This window comes from Vombatus ursinus, unplaced genomic scaffold (genome assembly GCF_900497805.2).
Source record: "Vombatus ursinus unplaced genomic scaffold, bare-nosed wombat genome assembly UNPS02014781.1, whole genome shotgun sequence".
NCBI classification, from domain to species: Eukaryota; Metazoa; Chordata; class Mammalia; order Diprotodontia; family Vombatidae; genus Vombatus; species Vombatus ursinus.
In genome coordinates this window covers 32365145-32390771 of record NW_020954559.1, presented here as the reverse complement: position 1 = coordinate 32390771, position 25627 = coordinate 32365145, and the positions used below count along the sequence as shown (strand labels likewise).

The 25627-nt window shown below is 35.0% G+C and overlaps 1 protein-coding gene across 1 annotated transcript in view; it reads right to left on the bottom strand.

Moving 5' to 3' along the window:
* The window catches only part of LOC114046106 (unconventional myosin-XVI-like), a 682808-nt gene that overhangs the window by 562519 nt on the left and 94662 nt on the right, over positions 1 to 25627 (bottom strand). Inside the window, exons 3-4 of the mRNA XM_027866360.1 lie at positions 25557 to 25627; positions 4539 to 4682 (exon numbers count right to left, since the gene is read on the bottom strand). Coding sequence (XP_027722161.1) covers positions 4539 to 4682; positions 25557 to 25627 — 215 coding nt within the window. The remainder of the gene's footprint in view (positions 1 to 4538; positions 4683 to 25556) is intronic.

Below are 25627 nucleotides of genomic sequence, written 5' to 3'. Positions count from 1 at the left end.
AGAAATGTTTAGTTAGGAGAAGAGAAGGCATGACAAGGCCATGATAATTATCTTCATGTAGAATGAAGATTTTTTTTTTCCTGCTTAGTCCCAGAGAAGAGAACTACAAAGAATATTGGATGTTGCAGTAGCAGACTTCCAGTAGTAGATTTCAGCTCAATACAAGGAAGAATTTCCTGACATTTAGAGGTATCCAAAAGTGTAACAAGCTGTCTTAGTAGATTGATTTTACTAGATCTGGAAGACCCAGTTTCAAATCGTTTCTTTGATATTTGTTAGCTTTGTGACCAAATTCAATTCACTTAACCTTTATGAGACAGTTTTCTCATCTTTAAAATAGAGATTATAATATTTATAATACCTTCACTCACAGGGATAGAATGAAGTGTTCATGGGATAATGCATAAAAAACACTCAAAATTTAAAATATCAAATAGTAGAAAATGATCATTATTATTTCTCAAGCTCTACTGACACAGTCATAAACAACTAGATATAACTTTGATAGTCTGTTGTTAGACCTTCAGCTGATTCACAGCATGATACAGATTAATTCAACTCAACAAAAATTCATTGAGTACTTGCTCTGTGCTACTAAACATACAAGCACTAGTAGATCTAATAAATGATTATTGAATTGTATTTAACTAATGAAATGGTGATGGGTTTCAAAAAGCTTACAGCTTAGAACTAGTAATGCCAACAAGAGGTGATCTCTCCTTCTAAACATACATAGTATTTTGGACATGTCTCATATCATAGTTCTAGGTGTATATACTTTTTTTTCCTACTAAATTGTAAACTCTTTGAGATCAGAGACATCATTTTATTTATCTTTGCTTGACCTAAGATATTAGTCTCATTTTTCTTGAATACATGAACATTCACATAAATACACACAGAGTATACATTTTTTTTATCTCTAATAAAAAGACAGAATGGTAAGTTTCTCAAAATGCATAGCTCAGATTGTTTCCTCCCTGAATGGATTCAGTGAATAGGGAATTTCTATTTCTGTGATCCTTTTTTGGGGGGAGGTTATAATTCATTTATATTCTGGGAGAATAGCTGATTCATAGATGTAGAATCACTGAAGAAGTGGCATGGCTTCTGGATCTATTCATTTTTTGTCATCCACCCCGACCACATTGTATGAACTTTCCTTTATCCTTCATTACTGTATAGACTCAATTTTAACATTTAAATGGGCTAATGGGGTGAGCAAAGAAAGGAAAAGATAACAAGGCCAAAAGAAATCCTTGGGTTTCTAATAAATGGTACTATAGTGGCAAGGGCAGCTGGATGATACAGTGGACAGAGAGCCAGGCCTGGAGTCAGGAGGACCCGAGTTCAAATTTGGTCTCAGACACTTAATAGCTGTGTGACCTTGGGCAAGTCACTTAACCCTGTTTGCCTCAGTTCCTCATCTGTAAAATGAACTGGAGAAGGAAATGACAAGCCACTCCAGCATCTTTGCCAAGAAAATCCTAAATGGCATCTGAAATGATTGGACACAACAGAAATGATGGAACATGTATGGAATATAGTGGTAGAGTAGAATTCTAGTTTAGTTTAGATCTATGTTCTAATCCATATTTCCCTCCTGACCTACCAACCCGTATCTTGTCTAATGCTAAGTTTCTGTTTATTTTTTTGTTTGTTTGCTTTTGTTTTTCCCTTTGCCTCTTCTTAGGCTAATAGGGATGACGTTTTCTTAACCAAATTCCTTCTAATTCTCAGTAGATGAGGCTTACTATCCAACAGAACTCCTACTGAAATGACTATGAAGAGAAGGTCCTATACTTATCTTAAACTCAACACATCCAAAGCTGAAGTCCCTACTTTTCCCTTAAACCTATTCCTTTTCCCAATTTCCCTGTTTCTGGAGGTGATATCACCATTGTAATAGTCACCAAGGTTCATGACCAATGAGTACTTCTCAATTCTGTATTCCCCTTTGCCTTCTATATTCCAATTAGTTTTCAAATTTTATAGATATTTCTTCTACAATATCTCTCCTATTTGTCCCCATTTCTCAACTTATATGACCACCACATTATCATACAAGCTCTTCTGTTAGGCATTCAATACTCTTCCTACTCTGTATCCAACTTATATTTCCCAGCTGATTTCTCATTACACCCTTCCTATACTCTTTCATTAAGTCCAAGTCACCTGGTTGCTATTCCCCATTCATGGCATGTCATCCCATTCAGTCTTCCATGCTTGGCATAGGCGGCTCCCCATGCCTAGGATGCTCCCCTTCCTCACCTTTACTTTCTGAGATCTCTGAATATCTTCAAGGCTCATTTCAATCATCATCCCTATGAGGGGCTTTTCTTGAGCCCCATAGTTGCTGGTTCTCCCCAATTTTATTATTTTTATTTTGTGTACATACATGTATATATATTTGTGTGTAAATACACATATGTGTATGTATATTTATAATGTATACATGTGTGTATACATATAATACCCGCTATTTTCCTATAGCATAATGTAAATTTCTTGAGAGCAGGTACTGGTGTGTGTGTGTGTGTGTGTGTGTGTGTGTTTGTATCCCCAGTATCTAGCATAGAGTCTGACACAAAATAGACACTTATTAAATATGTTTTTCTCCCAGTGGACTAGAATTGAATTAATAAGGCACAAGAGAATTATGTACTTTTCCACTGTTTGTATAGAATATTAGTGGCAAGTTAGAAATATAACAAAGCTTTAGGCTAGATATTATTAAAGGGTGATTTGCTCTTGGTCAGGAGGCACTGTCAGCAAATAAGGTACCAGTTTACATTCTCTCAGGAGTTTTGGATTATTCGAGGATATAGGTATTACAGAGGAAACACAAACAGAATATAACTGGTCTGAATTTAAAAAATCAATCTTACAATACTACTGAAAAATTCATAGAGAAACACCTTCCAGGAGGAGATGCTAATTCTAGTCCATTATTCTGAAATCAAATATGTAATTACAAACAGACTTAACCAAATTAAATGTTACAATGACATTTTTATTCTATTCAACAAAAATGTCTTAGGTGACTCAGATAAACAAATATACTTAAAACTGCTTCAAAACAGTTAAGGGACTTGCTGCAGAATATATTGAAAATAAACTAAAAAAACAAAAACAAACAACTCTGAATAATCAAAGACTGGAAAGAATCTAAATGAATCTTAATCCATTCCAAAGCCTTTCATATTTAGAGAAGACCTCACTACTGGAAGCCATTTTTAAAGCCAACCAAAGCTAGTGATTTCACACCATCATTCTGTAGCCAATTCCTGTGGATCATGACACATCATGTGATCATATTTTCCCTCAAGAAACATCAGTTATCTCATATGCAGATGAAACAGCTCCCTGTTGTTCTTCAATTCTTTGTATTTGGGCAGTTTTCTCTCCTACTTCATATGACAGCCTTTTAGAAACTGGAAAACATGGGAATGATTCATTGACTCTTTTTCCCTCTAAAGCATTTAATTACTTTTCTATTTTTTCTTCCTGGTTTATTGAAGCATCTTATCTTTCCTCCCCCAGTACACAAAAGAGCGTTTTAGGGGGTATATAGTTCCTGTATTAGAAAACAAACATACATGCATATACACATACTCACATATACTATACACACACATATCTATATACATACATATACATTATATATGTAGATATGTATATAAACATACATATTTATATGAACTACTAAGGGATGTTAAAAGAAAGTCAAAAGAGAATCTATGGCAAGTACTGAGTATTCCTATTTTCTAGACTAGTTTTCATTTCTATGGTGCTTTTGTCAAGCCATCATAAAGGAAGGGAACATCCCCTTCATCCCTCCTCCTACATTTCTACTTCTTTCCCAGAACTCTTTTATATCTATTCTAATACTTTTCTAAAAATAAACCAAGCCAAAACACCCACACCCCAACATTAGGAAGATAAAGATGCTCAGATGAAAGTCCAAAGACTTAGAAACAAAAAGCCTAATAAAGAAAAAGGAAAATAACCTTCAAATGCAACACGATTTTCATTCCTCACATGCTTGTCTATCATTGAAGGCTTTCATTTTCATGCAGCTGAAATTAGCTCAAACAATTTGAAATAATTTCTCTTTTTATTACGCTCAGGGACACTTTACTTGACATAATGAAGACCTATGAAGTTCCATAAAGTTTTTTTTTTAATCTCTGTCTCCCAGTTAACTTATAAAAAAACAAAGTAATGGGGAGAAAAAAAAGTATATTAACTGACTTTCCTATTTGGAACCAACTTGCTAGTTGGAAGGGCATTATGCTTTCCAGGAATGGTATCTGACATTACAATCAAATAACTCAATTTATGGTATGTGTAACCAAACATTTCAGTTCTCTAATTATATTGGTTTTAGGCAAGGTACCAAAACAGTTAAACCACCAGACTGTGTATATTTATTGAAATGATTTAGTGCGTATTTTTATGACTTCATCAGTTAAGGATGTAAATTGTTAACATCATCTGATATTTCAAATAGGCACAGAAGAAACAATTTTACTTACTAAAAGCAGAAGCAGAACAATATCAGGGTGATCACATGCACAGGCAATGTGCATTGGTGTCCAAAAGTCCTCATCCTGATGATTTACATTCACTCCTTGTTCGATTAGAATTTCTGTAGTGAAGGCATTATCATAGCGAGCACACTGGGATTGAGAGAGAAAAAATAACTTGTAAATTGTGAAAATATGATAATAAATCATTTTCCAAATACGCATCTCTCAAAGAAACTTTGGCTCCAACTCCCCAGAAGCTCTGAAATAATGCAATTTTTCCATAGGTTTGCTAGAGAGGGAGGTGGTGATTATGGTATCTTAAATGGGATACTGAGACTGCGAAAATTGGAGATGGAGGAAAGTTGATAGGAAAATGACAAATGGGAATCAAGGAAACAAAATGATCCAGTCTTAAAGAAAAGAAGAATAAAATTTGGTTTCAGTTCCATATAACAAGCAGCAATTTAGTGTTTATGTAGTGGACATTACTTTCACATCCTACAGTTTGGCCAAACAAAATTATTTATTTACTATTCTTCATACATGACAATTCCATTTCTCATGTCTTTGTTTTTGCTCAGGCTGTCCTTAATGCTTGGAACACACTCTCTTCTTACTTCTGCCTTGTGGAATCTTGAGTTTCATTCAAAGGTCAGTATAAGTGCTGTCCCCTACATGAGGCCTTTCTTGATCCATCCACTTACTAGTGCCTCTCCAACATAAAGACAAATGTATTTATTTGGTAAATATTGCATATTTACTTATATGTGTACAAGTTGTTTCCCCCAAAAGAATGTCACTTCCTTGTAGATTGGAATGTTTGGGGGTTGGTTTTGTTAAGGACCTAGCACCTAACACAATGTATGATACATAGGAGACAAAGCTTTTGATTAATTCATCAATGGGAGAGGGAGTAGAGATAACAAATATAAGTTTCTATCTGTCTACCCCCAAATCTTATTGTCTGGTTAGAGAAATTGATAGTATAAAATACAATACTAAAAAGCCATCAATCAGCCAATAAACATTTATTTATTATTTAATTTATTTATTATTAATTACCTGTTATATGCCAAGCATTGTGTTAAGTGCTTATACTAAGCACCAAATAGCATATGCACTGATGAGGTGGGAGGAAAAAAAGTATTATGTGAGTTCCTCACCAACCAACAGTGAAATTAGACAAAATTTCATATGGTAGGCAGTGCTTGGATTGTGCATTAAAAAAATTAGTTCGAAAGAGGACAAAAATCTGTTCCAGATAAAGGAGATAGCATAAGGAAAGGTATAGGACTGGGAAAACAAAGTAAGTATACAGAGGAGAGAAAATCAATTCACTTAAGCTAAAGGCAGTTAAGTAGTAAAGCGGATAGAACATTTGGGCCAGAATTAGGAAGACAAGTTCAAATTCAGCTTCAGATACTTACTAGCTGTGTAATCCTAGGCAACTCACTTAACCTCTGTCTGTCTCAGTTCCCTCAACTAGATAATGGGTATGATAATATCATCTATGGCAAAAGGTTGTTGTGAGGACCAAGTGAGATAATAACTGTTAGGTGCTTAGCATGATATTTGGCACTTAATAAATGCTAGTTTCCTTCCCTTCTATCTACTATGTCCTGGAAAGAGGCAAAAAAACAAGTCCTGACCTCAAGGGAATTGTATTATACTTGGAGGAAGTATGAGTTAGGATGACATAAATAAGTATATACAAAGTATATATAATTAATAAAATGTAATTATAAGAGGGAATTGTGTCAAAAATTGGAGAGAGAAAAAAGATCTCATTTTCAAGTTAGAAAATAAGCACATGAATTGTGTTTCAAAAAATGTTAGGGATTCAATGAGGCAGAAATGAAGAAAGCTTTCATCTCAGGAATAGAAGACCATTTCTGCAAAGACACAGTATGGGAAATCGAGTGTTCCAGGAAATAATATTTCCTTTTCCCTCTAGATGCACAATAATGCCAGTTCTATCAATTCTTATTTGACTCTCTAAAGAAAAACTGTGAACCATCCTTTTATTTAGCTGAAACTTCTTTTTGTCTTCTGGTTTCATTTATAACAATAAGTCAAGATTAATTCAAGTCATTTCTTCTAGTCGTATGCCCAATATTTAGTTACAGAGCATTTGGAGTAGCAACAACTACAGTCGTGTTTTACATGGTTGAAAAATCACTTTTTGTTCTATTCTGTCTCCTTTTATAGTACCACCATTGCAGAAGTACATGACAGAAAGGCCTGAGGATCATTTTGCATTTTTCTTTGTTTCATGGGCCAAAAAATTCAACACCAAGTGACCATCTTTTTGGTGTTGAGCCTCTGCATACTTAGCTACGCTACTCCTCAGCAAGTAGGCATAACCTGTCACCAAGATCATAATCAAGGCCAATCCAACATGGGAAAAGCTGCCAAAGCATGTGCTCTGCATACAAAAGAGTAAAATAAGAAAAATCTCCTCATAAAAACATGAGAAACATTAGGGGAAATAAGATTAAAGAAATCTTCCAAGAGATAACAATTAAGCACAACTATTCCAAGGACATTCAAAGATGTAACTGAAAGGAAGACTACAGACAAAAAACAAAGAAACAAAACTGCATAACTTTTATTTCATTTTTTTTTAAATCAACATCAAGAGACTCTGGATCCCTAATTTTGGTCTTATTGCTAAGCCCCTTTATGACTTTAAAGACCCTGACTCACTCCCTCTAGAGTGGGGTGCTGACCAGATTAAAGCTTTTGAGACTTTGAAAACTAAATTGACCACCATTCCAGCATTAGCTCTACCCAACCTAGAAAAACCTTTCATTGTGCATGTTGATGAAAGGAGAGGACAGGCTTTGGGGGATCTAACCCAATCTTTAGGACATGACTCCAGGCTAATTGCTTATTTTTCAAACAATTAGACTCCGTGGCTGCCAGGTGGCCTTCATGCATCTGGGCAGTGGCTGCTCCAGCCATTCTGTTCAAAAGCCATTCAACTGGCAGTAAGCTAGGAGAAACCATTGGACAAGTCTGTTGGGCTTGCCCAACTTGTATCTAGAGACTCTGGAATATACCTGTGAATCCTTGGAGGACCTCAAGCTACTGTTTGGAAAGGCCCCAGTCCCTCCACACCCCCTCCATGGACAAGTGGATAAAAAAAGGTGAAATCATACATGCTCTTTTCCTTTTATGTTTTCACTTTGCCATGGTCATCTTTAATTCCCTCCAGGGAAATTGTCTTTTTTGTGGCTCTTTGGTCTTTGTTTGCTTAACCTCCTTGCTAGGTTTGTCTCCTCCAGTGTCCTAGCCATCAATTTCCAGATGACTGCTCAGGCTATCTACCAACCTCAGACTGAGTCCAAGGTCTCTAGCCCACTGGAGCTCAAGTCTGACCCCGTGAATGTGACGCAGTGAGGCAAAGACAGCTCTACACCCTATGCCAGCAGGAAGCAGTTTCAGAAGCCAAGACCTTTGTCCCTTACCTCAAAAGAATTTAGATCCCATTTGTTTGAGGGGGGAATGATGGGGTATGGACCCTAGGGAAACTCCTTCCCCTCACAATCCTCCTTGAGTTTTCTCCCACTTGGTCAAGTCTTTGGTGTTTGCCTGAGGCATCATCCCAGGAATCCTCTCAATCAGCCTTTCATTGTGGCTACACCCAATGTCCCAATTCTGTTACCTGTAACCCAGCCCAACCTTCATTGTCCGTCACCTTGATATAGGCCTCCTCCTCCACCCCATTTCCCACTTTTGATTTTATCTAGACCCTGTTCTACTTCCCAGTCACTCCCATCAAGATCCTCCCTAAACCCCTTCCTCCCAGACCCCTCCTCTGGTCACCCCAAACTACTTGGCCACTCCTAGATCCCTCCCACAGTCTTTTTGTATATAAGATCCATCTTATCTCAGATTGTTTTTTTTTTTTTGGCTAGGCAATGGGGTTAAGTAACTTGCCCAAGGTCACACAACTAGTAAGTGTCAAGTGTCTGAGGTCGTATTTGAACTCAGGTCCTCCTGACTCCAGGGCTGGTGCTCTATCCACTGTTCCACCTAGCTGCCCCAGGTGCTCAGATTCTTAAAATCTAGCCAATGGCTGAGATTCACTCTAGCCCACTTGTCAATATGAGCGTCACAGATGTTCAAATTCCTTGAGAGTCTGGCCAATATGACGAATCTTTAATAAACCTTGTCTTTGACTGAAAAAAAAAATCAACATCAAGGACAGTGGATCAACCTCATTGGGATGTGCTATGTTGTAGAAGGAAGTTGAAATGACACTAAAGTAAATACCCTCCCTGCCCCACAGCTGTCATCAACACCAGTCTGTCTCAAATGCTGATACTTCAAGCAGAAATATTAGAGGCAGAAAGTTTTTGTTGTTTGTCCTTTGTTTTTGAAGAGGACCAGAAACCAGTGGACTAGGAAGTAGCCTCAGGCCTCCAGATTGGGTGGGTAAATTAGCACTGATGGGAACTGAGAGCTGGCTGATCTTTATTTCTCAACTCCCTGTCTCTTTCCATCTCTACTCCATAAAGTTATCAGTTAATGGAGTCTCTATGAAGATTGAAGCATACTTTTTTTTAAAACTTTATTTTTTTAATGTATTTCTTTTTTGGGGGGGGTTGTGCTTTTTTCACAACATAACTAATGTGGAAATATGTTTTGCTTGACTGTACGTGTACAACCCATACAAAGTTGCTTGCCATCTGAGGGAGTGGTGAGAGGAAGGAGGGATAGAATTTGAAATTCAATTAAAAAATGAATGTAAAAATTGTTTTTATATGTCATTGGTGGAAAAATAAAGTATAAGGAATGAAAAAAATAAAGTTATCAGTGAGGGCATACATAGGTACTTTTAATAAGAAGACCTATGGTGTCTCGTGCATTTCTATTTGAGGAAAATGAAAACATAAAGAAATAAACTTTAAAAAAAAAAGATGACTTGCAGTTTGCGAATTTCCAGATAGAAAGGTCATTTAAAATTAGACTGTGATGTTTAAAAAGTGCAGAAGGGGACACATAGTATTTTTGTTACTTCTTTCATTAAATTTAATGTGCATGTACTTTAAAACTGTACAGAACAGAATTTCACAGTTTCTTCCACAATATTATTGTTGTTTTCTTTATATGGAAAGTTGGAATTTATTAATTAACAATACAAAACAAAAAAAAAATTAGGGTTCTAAGATCCTCTTCCTTAAATATTAACAAAATTATTTCCATTGTTTAAAATACCTTAGTATTTATATAAAAACACAACAAAGACCAGTTTCTCAGAGCAAGCTAGATGATAAAAGGAAACGCTTCTTTCCCCCCAGCCAGATGCAGAAGAAAACATTCTACTTTTAACACTTAAGCATAAAAATCATAAAAGAGAAAAAAATTAGTACTGAATTGATTCAACAGGCATAAAAGAACAATCACAAAACATTCCACTCCATCAATGCACAATATTCTCAAGTAGAGTATTAATACCAAGAAGCCAACATCAGAAAATGATTTTATAGTAATCTTAAATTATCCAGTCATTCTTTATGATTGAATTCAATTAAGTGACAAAGAATCTCCCTTTCTTAGCAACTTGTAAGTTTTTCCCTTTTTTGGACAATATCATTTGCTCCCCCACCAATTCTACCCAACAGCACCCAACTGTTGCAATCCATCTACTATGTTTCTTTTTCGTTATTATATTGTAAGCATATATCCATTTCATTTCAGTTTCAATTATTTTAGTTGATAATGAATCATTAAAAGTCCATCCAATGAATATTCCTTTTCAGAAATATATTGAATTGACCCTATCCATAACCTATATTTATCTACAGTACTTTACCAATCCCCAGTTTTTTTTTAATATTCTCCATGTCACCAGACACCAAAATACAAGTATCTTTTGTATAACAAATTCACTTATTGTTTTCAGCTTTCACTATAGCTTTTATAGATTTGAATGGAAATCAAGAAAGAAAATTATAGAAAGGAGAGGTTTGCATATTAAATGTGTTATAGATTCACAGTTGGCTTTGCCTTTGCTTCCTTTAAGATTTTGGGCACACGGACCACTTAAAAGGAAAAAAAAAACTTTCATAGCTGTTTTGTTTAGACTAGTAATTTCATCATTCAGGGGAGCCTGTATAGGAACTCACTCCAGTGCAAATTAGCAGGGTAGATGTAACTTGAAGGCTTATAGAATTGCTTGGCACCCGCAGTTATTAAGTAACTTGCCCACAATCGCAAAGCTATTATGTGTCAGAGAAAGGAGTTGAACCCAAGTCTTTCTGATTTCAAGGCCATCCTTCTATGCATTTTGCCATGTTGCTTCTTATACCTAATTTATACTCTGACTATCTTTTATATAATATACATGACTTTGAGAATCATGGAAATTTCACCAGAAATTTCATTCAACCTAAATTTGGCCAGGAATCTGTTGTACAACATCATCAAAAACACATGATTCAGGGTCCTTTTGAAGCCCTTCAGTGCTGATAAATCCAGTTTTTGCTGAGGTAGCCTATTTTTTTAATTTTGATTTTTAAAATTTTTTTTATTTTTAATTTTTCAATTTTTGATGGCTTTAATTGTTAGGATTTTTTTTTGTATCAAGCCTAAATCTTCCTCTCTTCAACTTCCACTACCATGGTCTTAGATCTGCCATATGGATTCAAATAAAACATATTTAAATATACTTCTATAACAGTTCTATCCATTATTTGATCTTCCTCTTTATCTTAGTGTATATTTTTAAACTAGTCCTTTGTTTTTCCCTTAGCATGTCATATTTCTTGAGAGATACTATTATATAAAAAGATTGTTATGATCATATAATCTTTATGTAAGTGTTTTAAAGATGTCATCACCAGCCTTAAATGATGGTATATTCCTGTAATCTCTGAAACTGAGAAAGCTGAGGCTGATGGATCACTCATGTTATGGAGTACTGAATGGCAAGGAGCTAAACTGATTAGATATCTACACTAAGTTTGGTAACAACATGAAGAGTCCCTGAGACTAGACCACCAGACTTTCTAAGGAGGGGTCAACCAGCCCAGGTCAGAAAAAATTTCAGTGTTGATCATCAGCAGGATTGAGCCAAAGCACTTCTAGCCAAGATGAAATAAGGAGACCCAGTTTCACAAACATAAAAAAAAATCATATTCTATTGCTAAAATCACATACAATATAGCAAGATTTAATTACAAGTTATTTGTTTAAGGATAGCCTATGACCAGGGAAAGAGCTAACTGTACCTCTCCTTTGCCTCATTAGTTTGGTACTTTAATGGGGTCTCTCCCAATTATTTCCATTCCATGACACAACTTAAATTTCCCATAGCATGAAGCATACAATAGAAAGGAAGAATATGGTTATCTCTAAGAGCCAGAACAGGCCAATGACCCAAATAAGCAGCTTTGGGTGATGGAATTTCTTTCACTATTGGAAATCTGAATGCTAAAGTTGCCACATTTAAATTTATATTTACTGACTCATCATATTTGGAATAAGTAGCAGAGAAATTGAAGTTCACTCACATTATATACAATATTCTCCAGCTTTTCTATTAATAGAAAATGGTTTCTTTTCAAGATTCAATCTTAGGAGTTTTAAAGTAAACTTATTTTTCATCTGCTTTTGTACAAGAATGATTTCATTAGGGGAGTTTGATGTACTTTTTCTTTATTTCTCTCATAACAATGAATTTATTCATGGATATTGCTATGAAATGAGCTATGAGATTTTAATATTTGGTTTTAGAATATACCCTGAGAACTAAAGATAACAACTTCTGGAAATTGGCAATGCAGCAGGGAAAAAGTTTATGGGTTCAAAAATCCCAGGAATACACACACACAGACACACACACACACGTGCATGCAAATGCACATGTGTGTACACTCAGGTGTGCACACATGAAGGTCACTGATGTATTATGACAGACTAATGCTGAAGGCAAAGCATTGCACTAACCAAGTGTCTTGCAGAGAGGACGTCGCTGCTTATAATGCTTGGATGAGCTGGGAGACACCAACTATAAGTCCTAGAGCAAAACGGATGGTAACCTGGTCTTAGCATCTGCCTTGTTGCTGAATCCAAAAGTCCTCCAGGATTTACTATTTGCTCTGTTCCTTTACCCTCATGACTTCAGGCCTAGTTAACCAGTTGTCAATCTATAAGTATCTATTTTATTTCCAGTTCTTTGCTGCTATAAACAGTATTTCTATAAATATTTGAGGGTATATGAGCTTTTTTTTTCTTTTTGCTAGTGAGATTCTTCGGGTTATATTCTTAGGAGTCAAATGTCTATGACAAAGTAAATGGACATTTTAGCCTGTGGAAGCCACTTTAGTCAGTCAACAGTCATTTATTAAGCACTTATCACATTCCAGGCATTATGCTAGATGCTGGGGATACAAATAAAGGCAAAAAAGAGAAAAATTCTGCTCTCAAGGAGTTGTCAGTCAGATGATGGAGATAGCATGTTAAAAATATGTAGAAACAAAGTATACACAGCATAAAAAATTTGGAAAGCATAATTTAAATTATTTTCAAAAATTCACCAATAGCTCATTAATGTTTCTGTCTTTACAGAAGCTCTCAAACATGCCCATCCTTTGTTACCTTTGCCAATTTCCTGGATGCTTGATGCTAACTTCCTAGGATTGTTCTGATGAATATTTCTCATACTATTATTGATTTGTAACATTTCTATATGATTATTAATAACTTGCAGATCTTTTGAGAATTATTTGTTCCTATCCTATGACCACTTTTCTTTTTGGAAAATAGCTTTCTGTTTAGTTATCTATCTATCTTGGATTCCAAACTCTTACCTTATCCAAAATATTTGATACAAATATTCCCCTCCCCCTACTCCCACCATTGACTATTTTTCTCTCTTTTTTAGATGTATTAATTTTGTTTGTGTAATTTATTTTTTCAATTTCATGTAATGACACTTTCCTATTTTATCTTTTATAATTGCTTCTATCCCTTAGTTTGTTGTTGTTCTTGTTTTAGAATTCATCTTCTACCCACAGCTATGAAAGGTATATGATGCATTATGCCTTTAATTTTTTCTTGCCATATATAATCCTTAACATTCAGGTCACATATATATTTTGAATTTATTGTGCTATATAGTGCAAGCTGTTGGTGTAAGCTTAATTTCTGTCAGATTACTTTTTAGCTTTCTCAGCAGTTTTATCAAACAAGGAGTTCTTTCCTAGGTAATATTTATTTTTGGGTTTATAAATACTGATATTGAGCTCCATTATGTGTTATTCTCCATTGTTCAGTCTGTTACATTGATCTGTTTTCTGAGGAGGGCAAGGGAAGCAGGGTTATTCTTGCAAACGGAATATCTCAGTTTTCCCTGTATAACTCCCGCACTTAGCAGAGTGCTTGGTATAGAGTAAGTGCTTAGTAAATGTTATTACTTTCATTTGTTTAAATGAATCAACTAGCTTCAGACAGATATTTATATGTCAAACAGCCACAATTTGGGACTTCTATCAGGTACTAATAGTATAACCTGGGGGAAGACATAATTCTGCAGCTATTTTTCATTTGTAAAGTGAACATCTTAAACTAAATCAGTAATTCTCACATATTTTTGGTCTCAGGATCCTTTTATACTGTTAAAAAAATATCGAGGACTTTAAAAAGCTTTGGTTCATGTCAGTTAGACAGAGGTAGATATGTTCTAGAGCCAGCTTCTATGGGCTCAGGGACAACAAATTTTTACATTTTCATTTTGAGCATTTATATCTTGGAAACTAGTTAATACTACTAATTAGGACCCAATTTATGTTTTTTAAAACTATCTAAACTTAAGAAAGTATGGAGAAAATATTAATCATGCAGATTAAGCTTAAAAGTGTGGCATGCATACTTTAAAAGGATTCTTTTGGAGAGATGGATGTTAACTATTTATCAGCACATTTCATCACACATAGCACATATCACTAGTAATATTTATCAAATTAGAAATTAAAACTGATAAATTAAAAAATATTTATTTTAAAATAACTATGTTAACATAAATAATTTTATAAAAAATAACTATTTTTCCAAACAAAAATTTGTGAGAAAATTGTCATTGTTTTATTTATTTTTGCAAATCTCTTTAATGTCGGGCTTCATAGAAGAAAGCTGCATTCTTATATGAACTTTTGCATTTAATGTATTGTGATATGTTATTTTGGTTGAAGTGCATAGAAAATCCAGCCTTATACAAACATGTATTTGGAAAATCAAGGAGTGTTTTAGGACACAAATAATATCTTAGTATTATTATGAAAATAATTTTGACCTCATAACTCCCTATTTGCAGGGGTTTTCAAACCACACTCTGATAATCTGGATTATATCTCCAAAGACCATTGGAACTTGAAAGTTCTATAGCTCTGTGCTAGGGTACTATAATTGTGCTGTGAGGCTAGTAAATGGATTAAGAAAAAACATTAACTACCCTCTAAATTGAACAATTATGTGATAAATTCATCACACTCTATGACAAAATATATTGTCTCTCATTCCTAGAGGTACTGGCCTTCTTCAGCTTAGGTGTTACCTTTCCTAAGAGGGCTTCTCTAATCCCTCTACCTCTTAATACTCTTTCTGTCCTTAAATGAACTTGTATTTAATTATCTGTGTGCACATTGTATCCCTTAGAGAATATAAGCTGCTTGAGGGCAAACACTACTTCACTATGTCTTCATATCCCCAAAGCCTAGCACAATGATTTGGATACAGTAAGACTTTAATAAACATTTGTCAAATTTTCTGCATTTTAACACTATTAAAATTGTTCATAAACATAAGAAATGATCCTTCTACACAAAACTTTATAACAAGGAAATTGATTTAGCTCAAGAAACTCCCCAACTCACAAAGTAGTCCTTTAAATAAATGTGTTTTTTTTAAATAAAAGCACAAAAAGGAACTAAAAACTTTAAAAGAATCATCTTTTCTGTGGGTGCTTGCATAAAGGATAACTTAACAGCCACATTTCCCACAGCTCACTAATTAGTATTCCTTTAAAAATGTCTAACTTAATCTGTTGGAGTTATAGGAAAATGACTGGAGTAGTATTTTGAATTCATTTATTCATTCATCAAGCATTTATTAAGCACTTGTCAGATACAAGGCATTGTAGTCAGCACTGTGAGTAAAAAGACAAAGAAGAAATTGTACCTAATGTTAAGGAGCATACATTCTACTGCATCCACTGAAATCTAAGGTCATTGTGTTTTTCAAACTCCCTTCTGCCAAATCATAAGGATGGGTTATCCACTATTTTCATTGGCAAATATTTCTGTAGCATTCACATTTGACTTTTAAAATACTTTTTAAAAAGTTTTAATTTTAATACATTTTCCAAAATGTATTATGGCAGAATATACAAATATACTACTATTGTTAATTGACATTTAAACTTTAAGCAAGCTCCATAGCACACACAAGACATATCTTAAGATATTTCTCACAAACTTTCTACTTATGGTGCCAATCTGCTTCTAGTGTATCTATATCTATACTTATATTTATCTAAATCTACATTTCTTTACAGATATATCTATATGTATATGTATATCTATAAAATTATAGCTAGAGGTGGCTCAAGAGATAGATACAGATTAGATATAAAGAAAGATATAGATATCTATAGATATAGATATGGAATGGAATAACATAATAAAATTGACTATTGCTATTTGTTCTTTTTTGGGCAATCAGGCAGCAAAGTAGACAGAATGCCAGGAGCTTCCAGTTCAAATCCAGACTCAGATACTTACTAGCTGTGTGACCCTGGGCGAGTCAATTAACCCTGTTTGCCTCAGTTTCCTCATCTGTAAATGAGCTAGAGGAGGAAATAGCAAACTACTCTACTATTTTTACCAAAAAAAAAAAACCACCCAAAAAGGGTCACAAAGAGTCAGATGTGACTGAAACAACTAAATAATAACAACAAAATTTGTTCTTTTTATTGCTCTGATTGGGACAATGAGACTAGCCTATTAATTTTGGTTTAAATAATTCACATTCATCGTAAAGATAAGATAGAATATGAGCAAAAACCTGTTTTCTAGTCACACTTAGACAATGCTTTGATTGGATAAAGAAAGTATCTAACCCTTTACATTAATAAAATAAAATATTTTGTACTTTGACAGAATGTCTCTAAATTCCTTAAGATCTATTTGGTCTTAGGGTGGAGCCAAGATGGTGGAGGGAAAGCAGTGAATATCTTGAGCTCTCTCCCAGAGCCCTCCAAATACCTTAAAAAATGGCTCTGAACAAATTCTAGAGCAGCAGAACCCACAAAAAGACAGAGTGAAACAAATTTCCAGACAAAGACATCCTGGATGGTTGAACAGAAAGGTATATTGCGCCAGGCTGGGAGAGAAGCGCAGTTCGGTGTGGGCACGCAAGCCACCGCGACCATGGGTAGCTGTGGTGGTTTCCAGACTTCTCAACCCATGAACACCAAAGACAACTTAGAAGGTTAGTGGGAAAAGTCTGTGACTATGATGAGAGAGGAGCTAGGTCTCAGCCACAAGTTTGGAGCGCAGCCCAGGGGAAGTCTTGAGCTTCTGGCCCACAGACTGAGGGGGAATCAAGTGGCAGATCAGAGGGGGATTGCAGAGATCTGCTTGCCAGTGCTGAGGCAGGAATTTCTTGCTTTGCCAGTGCTTGCATCTGGGTCACAGTTCTGAGGGGGGTCCTGGGGCGAAGAGGAATGCTGGTGTGGTGGATCTTGTTGTGGTGGTGGAGAGGAAACAACTCGCGCCTTATCATACCACCTTGGAAGAACTGAAAATTTACAGGTCCCTATAAGTACCTCTGAAAACAGCCGTACAAACCCCTGAAGCTTGGGACAGTACACTCTTCACATTGGAAGTAGACTTTTACCTTAACAAAGAGTTTAAAACTCAAGTAATTGGCCAGGATCATGAGTAAGCAGCACAAAAAGAGTCAGACTATATTATCTTACTTTGGTGACAAAGAAGATCAAAACATAAAACTAGAAGAAGACAACAAAGCCAAAGCTCCTACATCCAAAGCCTCCAAGAAAAATATGAATCAGTCCCAGGCCTTGGAAGAGCTCAAAAGGGATTTTGAGAAGTAAGTAAGAGAAGTAGAGGAAAAACTGAGAGTAAAGTAAGAAAATCATGAAAAACAAGCCAACAGCTTGCTAAAGGAGACCCAAAAAATACTGAAGAAAATAACACCTTAAAAAATAGCCTAACCCAAATGGCTAAAGATGTCCAAAAAGCCAATGAGGAGAAGAATGCCCTAAAAAGCAAAATTGGCCAAATGGAAAAGGAAGTCCAAAAGATTACTGAAGAAAATACTTCCTTAAAAATTAGAATAGAGCAATTGGAAGCTAGTGACTTTATGAGAAGTCAAGATAATGTAAAACAAATCCAAAAGAATGAAAAATTAGAAAACAATGTGAAATATCTCATTGGAAAAACAACTGACCTGGAAAATAGATCCAGGAGACAGAATTTAAAAATTATTGGACTATCTGAAAGCCATGATCAAAAAAAGAGCCTAGACATCATCTTTCAAGAAATTATCAAGGAAAGCTGACCTGATATTTTAGAACCAGAGGGCAAAATAGAAATTGAAAGAGTCCACTGATCTCCTCCTGAAAGTGATCCCCAAAGGAAAACTCCTAGGAATATTGTAGCCAAATTCCAGAGTTCCCAGGTCAAGGAGAAAATATTACAAGCAGCCAGAAAGAAACAATTCAAGTATTGTGGAAACACAATCAGGGTAACACAAGATTTAGCTGCTTCTACATTCAAGGACCGCAGGGCATGGAACATAATATTCTGGAGAGCAAAGGAGATAGGATTACAACCAAGAATCACCTACCCAGCAAAACTGAGTATAATCCTGCTGGGGAAAAAATGGTCATTCAGTGAAATAGAGGACTTTCAGGCATTCTTGATGAAAAGACCAGAGTTGAATAGAAAATTTGATTTTCAAATACAAGACTCGAGTGGAACATGAAGAGGTAAACAGGAAATAGAAAATCATAAGAGACTTATTAAGGTTGAACTGTTTACATTCCTGCATGGAAAGATGATATTTGTAACTTATGAGACCTTTGTCAGTATTAGGGTAGTTGGAGGGGAAAAATTATATGTACGTATATATAGATATAGATAGATAGATAAAGGGCATAGGGTGAGTTGAAAATGAAGGAGTCATACCTGGAGAATAAAATTAAGGGGTAAGAGAGGAATATACTAGGAGAAGGAGAAAAGGAGAGGTAGAATGGGATAAATTATCCCACAAAAAAAAAGAAAAGAAAAGGCTCTTACAGTGGAGGGGAAATGGGGGAAGATGAGAGGGAATGAGTGAATCTTATTCTCATAGAATTTGACTTAAGGAGGGAATAACATACACACTCAATTGGGTGTGGAAATCTGTCTTATCCTACAGGAAAATGGGGGGGGGAAGGGGACAGGAGAGTAGGGGAATGATAGAGGGCAGATTGGGAAAGGGAGTAATCAGAAACAAGTACTTCTTAGGAGGGGCAGGGTGAAAAGAAAGAATAGAATAAGTGGATGGGTGGGATAGGATTAAAGGAAATAGAGTTAGTTTTTCCACAGCATATCTACTGTGGAAGTGTCTTGCATAACTGCACATATATAACCTATATTTAGTTGCTTGCCTTATCAATGAGGGTGGATGGGGAGGGAGGAAGGGAGAAAATTTGGAACCCAAAGTTTTAAAAACACATGTTTACCAAAAAAAATGTTTTCACATGCAATTGGAAAAGAAGAAATACAGGAAATGGGGTACAGAAATCCATCCTGCCCTACAGGAAAATTGAAGAGGAAGGAGATAAGAGGAGGGGGGGAGAAATAGAAGGGAAGGCAGACTAGGGGAAGGGGTATTTAGAATGTATGCTATCTTGGGTTGGGGGAGGGGCAAGATGGGGTAAAAATTTGGAGCTCAAAATCTTATGGAAGTAAATGTTGAAAACAAAAAATAAATTTAAAAAAATTATCATTAAACAAAACAAAACAAAATAAAAAAGATCTATTTGGTCCCATAGAAATCAGAGGCTTCTGCACTAGTTTTCATATATTAGACATTAAAAATCTCTGTCATTGGAAGGGATCTCTTAAAAGCTATCAATGATAATATCCTAACTAATCCAGTGAATTCCTTCTAAAACCTGTCTGACAGGTGGATATCTAACTTTCCTCTGACTCTTTCTAAAAAGCATCACTTACTACCTACATCTTCTTCTCCACAAAAGTACAGTGAATTTTTTATCAGTATATCACCTTGCAAGAACATATTTAATAATGAGAGACATTTCTACTTTGTATCTCCTGCCTATTGAATATTTATACTTCAGATTACTTTTCCACAGATGTATTAGCTTGCATTTCCTGAGGTGAATTGCATTTATGATTTCTACCCATATTTCAAACACCAATACCGAACTCCATATTGCAGTAGAAACTCATTAGAACATATCTTATTGCTGACAAGAATCAGTCACATTCCTGGTTGCATCATATGCCCCAAATATGACTCCTTCATAGAATCATAACCTATGATAGCAGAGTTAGCCTGTAAAATAAAGGTTGATTATTTTTCTCTAAACAACAGCATTATATTTACACTATGTTTGTTTTTTAAATTTATTTCAAGAGGCTCATATTTAAGTGGTACCTTTGAAATGAGCCTCATTTAATATCATATTCCTGCTTTTCAACACAGTTTTATTCAGATGATTTTTTAAAGTATTTCTTTTTTGCTATATTACCTTAAATTATTTGTTAAACCATAATTATACCTAAACTCTTAATAATCTTTATTAACTTATTCTATAATGAGCCAGCTTGTTGTAGAGAAAAGAACAATGAATTTGGAATAATAAAATTCTGAGTTCAAATCCTAATTTTAACTAAATTACTTTGTTTCTCTTTACTTTCAGTTTTCTTATCTCTCAGATAATATGAATTTCCAGAAGAAGGCACATCCAGATCCTGAGTAGTTCAACTGATTAATCCTTTAAAGTCATTGTATTATTTGAATTCCTACTGCACATTTCCAGTAGGCTAACACCAGGTATCATGTTTTATGTAATTATAATTTCAAATAGTGAAGAGTGAAAAGGGGATTGATTTTTCACATTAATTGGGATCTAGTTATATTTAGTTTAGTGAAGAGCTTTGCATCCATGTCATATGAGTGTCAGTCAAAGAATGTGGGATCATTTGGCATGGAGATCAGAAGACTCTAGGTTGGTGAGGTAGATGGGGAGATGATGAATATCTTCAAGCAGCTGATGGGCTATAGTGTGGAAGAGGGGCTAGACTTGTTCTTTTTTGCCACCGAGGGCACAACTTGGGGCAAAGAGTGAAAGTGTCAGAAAGGCTTGACATCAGGAAAAACATCCTAACAATTAAAGCTGTACAAAAGTAGAACTGGCAATGCTTGAAAGGGGGTGAGTTCTAGCTTGAGAGTATTTAATAATATTTTAGATGACCACTAGTAAGGTATGATATAGTGAAGATTCTTTTTATTCATGGGCTATATAAAATTGCCACTGAGGTCCCTTCCAACTATCAAATTCTGTCATGCTATACCAAGATGATCACTAAAGTCCCTTTCATGTCATATTTCTATGATAGCATTAATAAGATGTGTTAAGATTTCGAAGGGTTTACCATCCAGTATAGGGCTTAAGAATGTTTTTTTTATACTATGCTACAGATATACTTGTTTATTCTCTAAATTAAAAATAAAAATTCAAAAATAAGAAGTGAATTGAACTTTTATCCTGTGGAGAAGATAGGCTTCAAGTAGGTAACCTGAAGAGATTTCTTGAGAGGTTCAGAATGATCATTTTGAAACAATTGTGTTTCCTGAGTTGTGGAAGAATTAGAAGTTGCAGTTGATATAATTCTGTTATCTTTCTCATAGCTTAAACAATATTGAAATATTTAAGTGTATCTTTGTATTATTTGTTATACTGTTAATAAAATATATAATGAATAACATTGGTGTCCTTTAAGCCTGTGAGAGCAGGGAGTTTGAGGCTATGAGAAGTGAACCAAAAGCTTGGGGAAAAAAGTTTCTCTATAAACTGGAGTAGGGGCTATGGGAAAGTTATCAGAGAAGAGGCTTCTTTGGGTTATTTATAAGCTGGGGTGGGATCTTTGAGCCAATTTATTAATTAATGAGAAAGACTGGTCATTTCTATTACTTTATAAGAAAAGATCAGAACGTGCCCTGTGGATTGTCTTAGGATTTAAGATGAGAATTAATAAGGAAATAGACTTGTAGCAATTAAAGATAAAGAGGACCACTCTACCTAGGCTATACAACAGGCAGTGTTGATTCAAAAACTTGCTACACAAATAAATATAATTCAAAATAAAATGTGATAAATTTCAGAGTTACATACTATTGAATTCAGAGAGAGAAAGAACTTTTGAATGAGGGGAGGGAATCATGTAGGGAAGGTTTCATGAAAGTTTCATGAAAGAGACAGCATGTGAGCTGGCCTTTGATATAAGCCAAGAGCCTGAGACAAAATGGAAAGTTCTTCTAGGCAGAGGAAATTTCATGAGCCCAAAAAAAAGAAGCTGGAAAATAAAGAATTTGCAGGAATATGCATTGAATAAAATGTTCTGGTACAGTTAATCTAGTTATATTTTTTCTGTAACAACAATATGAACTGTACCACTGATGATATTCAGTGACAGTTCAGAACCAAAATCCTAAGATAACCAGCCCACTACTTCAGATGCTCATACCACATGGCCCCCTTTCCTTACTATATGATATGAGAGCCTATATTTATAGGAAATCTTAAGAAATCTGATTGCTTTCATCTTTAGTGGATGAATGTTCCTTATCTAAAATGGAATATTTCCTTTCTGATTTTTTGAGATGACAAAGCAATGGTCCCATATTTTCCTGTTCTATAGTGAGTTTCTAAATATGTCTTTTCTCCTTTAATCTCCTGAGACTTTAAGGAAACTAACACTGAGAACCCACTATGAAGGCTTATTTGTATGTAGCAAGAAACTTTTCTCCCCAAAAGAAAGACATTTGTTCCAGAAATTTAATATTTCAACCTTTTAGCAACAAATATGAACTGACAAAAAGCTTCATAATAAAGACATTTTTATTATAATATCATCACAAAGTGCTTTTACTATCATATTTTAACACTGAGGCAACTTACAGACTCAAAAAAAGGACTTTCATATAATACCTGTGAAAGAAATTCTGTGTTAACATTTTCATTTTTGAGAGGTGGAACAATCTGAGCTTTGAAATATAGTGGCAGGCTCAATCTCCTTAGAAGAATTGGAAAGATTCTATTTCCAGAATAGATCATCTTTTGCTACTAAAACTACCACATATAATATCTGTAATTTTTTTATCGATTATTTTAGAGAGGAAAACACAACTAGCATGGATGATCCTTTTTAGTGAACCCCCATTCACAAAGTGTGGAATTTCAGGTAAGAAAAATTATTATTTTCTTATTATCTTAATGACAAATTTTATATACAGGACTCAAAGATCATCTTTTTGCTTGCTTATTCAAAGCTGAGTCTCTCAATGACATTTTTGACCTTGCCCAAAAATTCACCCCACCCAGACCATGTTATGTAGGTGCAATTTTAAAGAAGCCTACCATTGTTCAATGTAAGTAGGAGTGGGTGGAGAATAGATTCTTTTACATAGATTACTGGAGGCAGAATGATCTGGAAGTGCTGATATGATCAAAGTCTGCCAGCCCCTCTTCAGAAAAAGCCTACCTCATATTACAATATTCATTCTCTCATTAATTGTTCACCAACCAGGACTGGTCTCTGTCAGGAACACCCTCTTTTCCAAAGATATTTAAGGCATTCCATATCTCCATTAGGGGTCTTTGTTTATGAGAGAGACCATTGACCTTAATTTATTGATTATTTGCTAGCCTGATTAATAAATTGATTATTAATTACCCCCAAAAAACTCAGTGTCTTGGACTTTTCATTCATTTCATTCATTAATTTACTGAGAAAATTTCACTTACAAGTGTGTACCAGATAAATAAAGATTAAATCAAATTTGCATGTATACTCAAGCCAGGCCAGTTTAGCAAGTCTTCTCTTTCCCCCCGCCAACATGCTACCTTTTCCTCACTTACATTAATCTTTCAATGTGTAGTTATAGGCTAAGTGCTGATAATACTTTACATTTACAAGTTTAGAATGTCTAGAAGGATTAAAAAACAATAAAGCACCAAAAGTTGACACTTTAGATGGCTAAATTGTCTTCTTTAGTACCTGAGGCATTTTGAAACATTGCAATTTTGAATCATTGGCAACATGTTATTTTTCATTTGTTTCTTATTTACTATTTTGGTGACCCAAATCTAAAGAATATTGTTTCACACAGACAAAACTCTATCTTTTGCCCTACATGAGTCCATGCCATAGTCCCTTGGTGATCCTATCACTCAAATTCTCAACTCTAATCCTTATATTTCAATAAATTCTCATCACTTCCTTCATCTGATTTTCTTAGTCTACACTCAGCTCCTGCTGCCTGAATTCATTCCATTCCCAATTCCCTAGGTTCAATTTACAGGCTTCACTCCTTTCAAAATAACTATAATTTTAACTATACCATGAAGCTTTTCTGACTAATGCAAAGTACTGATTTTGTGTCCTGATCATGTCATAATAATGACCATATATATTAACACCAAGCTATAAAGCTTATCTACAAGGCAAAAGGAATTAAAAAAAAAAAAAGAAAAGAAAAACTATGAAGATCGTCCTTTGTTTTACAAACAAGTTGTCATTTTGGTATTAGTTTGTATTCATTATAGTTTATGTTACACTAAATTCTAAAGTAGTCTTATAGGAATCATAACAACTGTACTTCAGGTGATCCCAGAGTTGTTATGAAGCCAAATAACTCATGTCAAACCACAGGTAACATCACTATCCTGAGCCTTCCAAGAATTAGTTCTCATGATGCACTATGAAAATCAGTATTTCTGGTAGGCACTTAGAGATGACCTCTAAGGCAACCATGAAATATTACTTTAAGGAACCTCCTAAAAATACCCTGATTACAAAATCAAGTGTATGGCTAGGGAAAATTAGAGGAGACAAAAAGAAAGAGGAAAAACATTAAATAGAGAAGGGAGAGGGGTAGATAAACAAGTTTCATGAGGCCAGTTATTATAATAGATAAAGAAATCACTACCCTCCACTAAAGTGGCATTATCACCTAATAGAGTTTATAAATTACTATACTATATACTATACTACTGCTACTACTATGTAATATTTGCATGGCTCTTCTTGCAAAGTATGTTGTAGCATTGTACTTAAGAAACAAAACAGCATATGTAATTACATTAGTAATGAGTGTACTATACTAAACACATTATATGTACCTATTCATTTTGGGGGAGGGATGCTAAAACCAATGTTTGTGTAGGGAACCAACTTGTGTAGGGAAATGCTACCCTTTACCAATGCAAATAAACCCTTCCTCAGCCAGAGATAGTGGTTTTCCTCTGCCTGAAGATCTTCAAGCTCAGGATGGATGACCACTTGTCAGGTATGACATAGTGAAGATTCATTTAGTATATGAGATGAACTAGAGGGCTGCTAAGGTCCCTTCCAACTCTCAGATTCAGTGATTCTGTTATTGCATAAAAGTTGCCTAGATCAATGAGAGATTAAGCTCACAAAACTAGGATGGATCTGAATCATGACTTGAACCCATTTGCCTTTCTCTGGAGTTGGCTCTCTCTACACTATGCCATGACTGCCTCTCAGACCTGTTTAGAAACCACCAAATGTACTTTGCAGTAGAATTAGCTTACATCTATGGCAGGATTGAGTGTTGATTTAAAAAAAAAAAGCCACATTGTGTTTTGTGTTATGTTTTATTTTGTTATGTTAATAATATAGCTAATACACTCCTTGTCATCTTTACACATTTCAAACTAATTGCTATGGTTCTTACCAGATGGAGTAAGGATCCTCCTGATGAAAGAGTTGTGTGAGGGTCAGCACCATCCTTCAGTAGGCGGAGTA